Source organism: Neltuma alba, unplaced genomic scaffold, assembly GCF_004799145.2.
Source record: "Neltuma alba isolate B1F8T4 unplaced genomic scaffold, ASM479914v2 tig00011517_pilon, whole genome shotgun sequence".
Lineage (NCBI taxonomy): Eukaryota > Viridiplantae > Streptophyta > Magnoliopsida > Fabales > Fabaceae > Neltuma > Neltuma alba.
The window spans coordinates 14,831-21,584 of record NW_021636184.1 but is presented as its reverse complement, the minus strand read 5'-3'; the positions used below and the strand labels follow the sequence as shown (position 1 = coordinate 21,584).

Below are 6,754 nucleotides of genomic sequence, written 5' to 3'. Positions count from 1 at the left end.
CTATCTTTATTTGGTTTTGCAGCTGTATTTTGCTGAGCGTTTCCCGCTGGGATTGTCTGTTGACCGGGGTTCAACAAGCGCCATTGAATATTGGACCGAGGAGAAGATAAAGGAGAGGGTGGAGAAAGAGAGAGGTAGCAGTATGGGAATATTGCATGGAAGCAGTGGCAGCGAGGTATACTCAGCAGGACATGAGGACAGTCCAATTCTGCAGTCTTTAGATCCGGTATGTGGGAACTTAGAAAATATACGTGACCTGAGTTTAAGTCAGTCTATTAGCAAGGTTGATACTTGAATGACAAGACTTTATTTACAAATGACCAGTGAGATACTGGCATTCGATAACAGTGAACAATTTTTTTGATATCTTCATTTACTGTGTATGCAGGCATTGAAGGAGTTGAGGGCTCGTTTTGTGAAGAAGCTTGAAGAAAGCCAGAGGACGTTAATAAAGGCTCTTGATGATGAGCTACTCAAACTGCAGATTGGATTGAACGCTAAAGTTAAGGGGATGGGGAATGAGAATGCCACTGCTAAAGAAGGGGTTGAAACAGTTGGTGATGCAGCTGGTAACGATGCTGAAGAAGCTGATGATGTTGACCGAGTGGTGAAGGAGATTGCAAGAGAGGTTGCAGCGGGAAGTGCAAATGAGGAACTTGATGAGGATGAAACTAGCAAAGGAGATGATGAGAAGGATGAGGATGAGGATAAAGAACAACATGACCTTCATGACAGGGAAGTCAGTGATGATTACATGGTTGAGGAGGTGGAAGAAGAGGGTGACTGTGATGGTCATGGAGGTGATGACGACGACGATGAGGATGAGGAGGAAGATGACCATGATGACATGGAAGTCAGTCATGATTATGTGGTTGGGGAGGCCGAAGATGATGATAAGGAGGTTCGGGATTCAGATGATGAGGGTGAGGAAGATACACATGTATGACAATGACCCCTACCAATATTCCTTTGCTGTTGGATCGCGAATGGGTGAGCAGTGATAGTGGGGAGGAAGTCAGTCATGATTATGTGGTTGGGGAGGCCGAAGATGATGATAAGGAGGTTCGGGATTCAAATGATGAGGGTGAGGAAGATACACATGTATTGACAATGACCCCTACCAATGTTCCTTTGCTGTTGGATCGCGAATGGGTGAGCAGTGATAGTGGGGAGGAAGGAGGGCCTGAAAAATCGATTGACCTTAGGAGGTCAACAAGGGCAAAGAGTTCCACAATTAAATCTCCGTGGATAGAATTCAAGGCAGCTCCGAGGACGAAAAGGCCAAAGGAGGAAATGGACATCTTTTTCACTTTAATATCCCGTAGACCCAAGGGAGAGGAAGAGGGGAATATGTACCTATATCCCTAGCTAGCGTTTTTTTTTAAATGACACAGTGTGCCCTGACAATGACAGCGATAGAATTGAAAATGACAATAAAATACATGGGGATGACAAGTATTGATGTCCCCAACACCATACTTTCTGTCACTGACATCTGACAATGTTTGCAGGACAGTTATCAAAATGTTTGATGAAGATATAGACCGACAACAGCTGTTTTCCCTGGGTGGAGTGAACAGAGTAAATAACAGGGATTTTAGAATGCTCTGTCCCTGCACCCATGATTATGTTTGATAATGTTTGGTGAGATTATTGTATCAGAATGACGTTTTCACTTGTGTTCTGTAGGTATTTAATTTGGTGTGCAAGGCAGTGATGGAGGACATGAAGGCAAAGTTGGGGCCAAGGAAGAGGCACATTTTCGATGTTGATTTCATGGTGAGGTTGCATAATTCCAAATGCAAATACTAATGACAGCAATTGAATTGGAAATGACTTGTTCTCTGTTAATGGATTAACAATTTCATGTCATGCAGAACATGATGGCACATGATCCAACCTAGAAAGCCCAAAAATATAAGAAGCTCTTTCTTCCTGAGTTCCTTGGCTACAACTTAGCTGAATGTGATTTCATAATTGGTCCAGCTCTTGTTGGCCAACACTGGTTTTGTGTTGCCATTCAGCTTAGCACATTGGATTTCCACATAATAGACTCCATGAGGAACCATTTCGGAACCAAGGACAGAAAGCAGAAGAAGAAGGTTGTCATCAAAGACCCAGTGGAAATGGCTGTGGATGACTGTGTAAGAAAAAACTCATTATCTTTACCTTAGTTTTTGAACTTGGAAAATCATTAAACTTTCTATGTTGGTCCTGAATCTTGTTGCAGAGGATGAGGTTAATATTATACTGGACTTGGTCAAGCCAGGATTGGTTGGGAAAAAGCCAATGTCTCCCATGATATTTGTAGAAGTTCCCCAGCAGAATAACCTGTCAGTTTTGTCAAATTCGATTTCTGTGTGGTGAATGCACATGTCAGATGTGTTAACTAACTGTGCTGATATTGTTGCGTCCACAAGAGGGATTGTGGGGTGCACTGCATGATGTGGCTGAGAAGATGGGAACCTGGTGTGACCCTTACCTACACAGAGGAAGAAGTTGCTGGCTTTCGTCGTGACCTGACATGGTGGTTGGTGAATCATGAACAGAATGAAAAACGTGACGAGGCATTGGCCCTTATTCGACGACCACAACCAACCAAGAGCACAAAGTCCAAGAAAAGGCGTCGGTCTTAGATGTCTCGATGTTAGGGTCATAATTCACTTGTCTTCTGTTAGATTGCTGTATGTAATGTGCATTGTAGGCTGACTAAAAATTTACTGTGTATTGTTATGGTTAACAGAGATTAGTGTCCATAAATGTATGATAGTTGAGATCCATGATGCCAATTTATTCCCCAGTGACATGAATGAATCTGGGTTTAACCACACCAAAACAGATGATGACAACAACCCCATTGGACATGTGCTATTGGTTTTCATTTTTTGTTCAGGTCACTAAATTTTACTTCAATATATCCTGTTGGTATCCAACAGAAAATGACACCAAGTGAAGTGAATATAACAGCGATAATGATAAGGATAACCTAGTCTGATTTTACAACATCAGTTCAACACGGCTGTCAGCTTATGCTGATAGCATCACTGCCAATGACTAGAACAAATTTAAAAATGACACCAAGTGAAGTGAATATGACAACGATAATGATAAGGATAACCTGGTCTGATTTTACAACATCAGTTCAACACGGCTGTCAGCTTATGCTGATAGCATCACTGCCAATGACTAGAACAAATTTAAAAATGACAACAAGTAATGCGCCATTAACAAAAGCTAACATCCCCATAACAGTAACTTCCTTTCATGTATTCAACAACAAGTAGACATTAAGATACTAGCCACACTTAATGCTCCCTTATCACTAAAATTTCTATCAGCTTACTTACAAAAAAATGTCTCCACCTAGCTCCTAACTATAACCCGAGTCCCAAAAAAGTTGACAAGGGCGGAGCATACAACTATGTACACCAAAAAATGACCCATCCCCACTATACTCGAAACTTCATGATGGGTTAGGATTTTTGCAATTCCTCCTTGTGTGTCCAGGCTGGTGGCATCTTCCATAGTGGTATATCCGTTTGTTATGGAACTGTGATTCATCCCTGTTTACTTTTGGCCTTCCTGGTGGTCGGGATGTCATGGGAGGTAGCAAGAAAACTTACTCACTGACATTTTCTATTCTATAGTAGTTATTTGGGTGAGGCATGTCTATTGTTACCACAAGAATCATACTGCGAGCATAAATCTTTTCTTGTGATGGCTTTTTATAGCAATTATCAATATAATCATAAACATTGCCGTGCACAATCTTGATGGCAGCACAAGCATGGGAACAAGGGATCCCCGTCATTTGCCAAGATCTGCAACTACATTGGTGTAGTCCAAGATCAACCCGATGGTCTCCACGTGATGTTGTCACCTTCACTCTTCCCCCACCATAATTTTCAAGCATAAATATGGTCAGACCCAGCCACCATATCCAGCACCTTACTCTCTATATTTGGACCAACGCAATTCTTCCATTTGGTCATAGCCACATAGGAGGCATGCAGCTTTCTTGCAACTTTATCTCAGTGCTCATAGATCAATTGGGGTACAGTATGCTTTCTCTTATTCATCATCCATGCATTGAATGATTCTGCTATATTACTTGTAATATTGTCCCATCTTTTATATGGGAACCTGCTTTTAGCCCACCTATCTACATCCCCATGATGAATAAGCCAATCAAATAGCCTTGGAGAAAAAGGATCTCATGTCATCCATTGCTGCCTCAAATTTCTCATCCGTCCTTGCGTATGCAATTTTATCCAATAAATATAGTGCATCCTCCTTTGATCGGCCATTTGTCCTTGTTTGCCCCTTATTCATTTTCATAACTTCTGAACTAAAATTCTCCTTGATGTGTCTATAACAAAAGGCATGCCTTTGACCCCCAAAGATTGATGCCACTCCTCCGATGATAGCATTGTGTCGATTTGATACAATCGTTACTTCCACAGAACCCAAGATTTTTTTTATCATATAGAAAAACCACGTCCAGTCATCTAGTATTTCTCCCTTCACAATTGCAATTGCAAATGGCAGCAGCTCGTTATCTGCATCATAAGCTGAAGCTGACAACATTGTCCCCTTGTATGGTCTGCTTAAGTGAGTTCCATCAACATACATAATATGCCTCACGCCACCCAATAAACCCTCAATGCATGCCCCGTAGGCAATGAAAACACGCTCAAACCAGTTCCCAATAGCAGTCCATTCAGCCACTGATTTTTCATATGTTTCCTTTATCCTTTCGCATACCCATGATATGAGCATGTATGATTGTTCAGGCCTGCCATATATGTCTTCCAATGACTTCTCTCTTGCTCTATAAGCCTGTTTATATGTTAGATCAATCCTATACTCTCGTTTCAACGTCTTCCTTATCTCAGAAGTGCGCTTGTTGCATGATCCCTCATCTCATCAATTATTATTGATGAGTTCAAACTAACTCTTCCATTATGCATCACGTCCAAGCTATCTTGGGCAGAATGAACATGCCGGTTTATAAATTTCGTCACTCGTAGCACATCACAACTCTTCCCCACTTGATTTGCACATAGCTTCCATGGACAATCCTCAACTTTACACCTCATCGACATGAATTCCTTGCTATTCCTCATATACTTGGCCACAAACTTGTTTGCAAGTGCAAACTTGTATACAGACACCCGAAATATATCTGCACTAGGAAAACGTTGGCCCACTCCTGTTAAAAGTCCCCTCCATTCCGCATGAACCATCTCACTACCATCCGTATCTTCAGCTCCGATAGATTTATCCACATTAGGGGGCCCACTTATTTTATCATTGTCACATTCACGAGCATTTTCTTCACTAAGCAGCCATAATCACAACACAAACTAATAGGAGACGCATCCAGTTCCGTTTGCTGTGACATGCCCATGAATCTCTCTGTTCTGCATTCATAATGACAAGACTCGTTAACACAAATGCCAAGAAGAAATTCATAAATGACAACAAATAGTTAGGACAAACTTCCACTTATATTTCTACATTGTCCTTTGGTTGGGGACCCACTTGTCTTTTTTCGGCCACATACACATGACCGCTGTTCCCATTGTATTGAAAGAGGTTATACATTTCAGCATTGTCATGAAGGTCAATCAATGTCTTCTCATCAAAGGCCACTGTGTACTTAATGTCATAATTTCTTCCATCACCACCAATCCACTCAGATATCATTAGCCTCAATTCATCAAGTCTCAGCCCATCCTTAATGCTTCTTAACCTCACGCCACCTCCATTATATCTCACTTTACCTTCACCATTTGTCACAAATTCCCCCCCACATGAAAATAACAGAACAGCTCCTTCCCACAAGATGACCTAGCTTCGAAATTCATTTATCTTCATTACCTGCACTGATAATAGAAGTCGAATGATTATATGACTTAATACCATCATCATCAACTTATACGACCAACTTAGGGTTTGACACATGCATGCTTATAATTTGCAATAAAACACTCATTTCTTTCCTGTCCACACTAATGCTTCATTTTCTCAGAATCAATCCACTCCATTATTCGAATCTCCCTCTAACATTGTCCCTTTATCTGACACTAATCACTCTAACCCACTTGTGACACCATCAAACCCCTCTCCCTCAGTGTTTTTCCTTCCCCATGCATTCACCCTCTGATCACCGTCCTTCCCCACACTTTCTATATACCCACACCGTCTCCATGCTTCGCCACCCTCTCCACCTCAAAACCATCCCCACATCGACAACATTGCCATCCAACGGGAAGAGGAAAATCAACCGGCGCATAAAGGAGAGGGACAAAAGACAAAGGCCAACAATATAGTCTGAATACTAACCTCGCTTCCGTCGTTCAGTTGTTGCTTCGCGCATTCATGCTCCCACGTTCATGGTTCCTCCCAAGTTTTTCCTCCAGCTCCCACCACAACTTGCACACTTCCACCGGTCACTTTTTCTGTTTGCATATGAGGGGCTGTTTCGTAATTATGCAACATTTGCATAATCCCAAATCAGGCAACACTTCCTTATCTGGTAATACATTTGCTTAGCTTTCCATTTTGGCATTTTATTATTTCAGGCTTCTTTATGTGTCATTTTCCCTTTTTTTTTTTTTTTTAAAATCTGCATTGTAAGCAATAGAATAAATGCCGTGTGCATCTTGACATATATGCATATTTATATGCACACTTTGTCATATATGCATGTTCGTATACACACTTTGTATGGTGTTGAGTTACACATGAC

General features: G+C 41.4%; 1 protein-coding gene across 1 annotated transcript; it reads right to left on the bottom strand.

Moving 5' to 3' along the window:
- Nucleotides 1-4,188: 4,188 nt before the first annotated feature.
- Nucleotides 4,189-6,382, bottom strand: LOC114714610 (uncharacterized). Its single transcript, XM_028899357.1, has 4 exons — nucleotides 6,349-6,382; nucleotides 5,567-5,786; nucleotides 4,956-5,340; nucleotides 4,189-4,839 (listed from the first exon to the last, which is right to left on the bottom strand). Exons 1-4 carry the CDS (start codon nucleotides 6,380-6,382, stop codon nucleotides 4,189-4,191), a joined length of 1,290 nt encoding a protein of 429 aa, XP_028755190.1.
- Between the last annotated feature and the right edge of the window lie 372 nt (nucleotides 6,383-6,754).

Coding starts and splice junctions, on each gene's coding strand:
- LOC114714610 (XM_028899357.1), bottom strand. CDS start 6,382: ATGCGCGAAGCAACAACTGAACGACGGAAGCGAG. Junction 5,787..6,348: donor AACTGAACGACGGAAGCGAG/GTTAGTATTCAG, acceptor CAAATGGTGAAG/GTAAAGTGAGATATAATGGA. Junction 4,840..4,955: donor ACGTGATGCATAATGGAAGA/GTTAGTTTGAAC, acceptor ACATATAAACAG/GCTTATAGAGCAAGAGAGAA.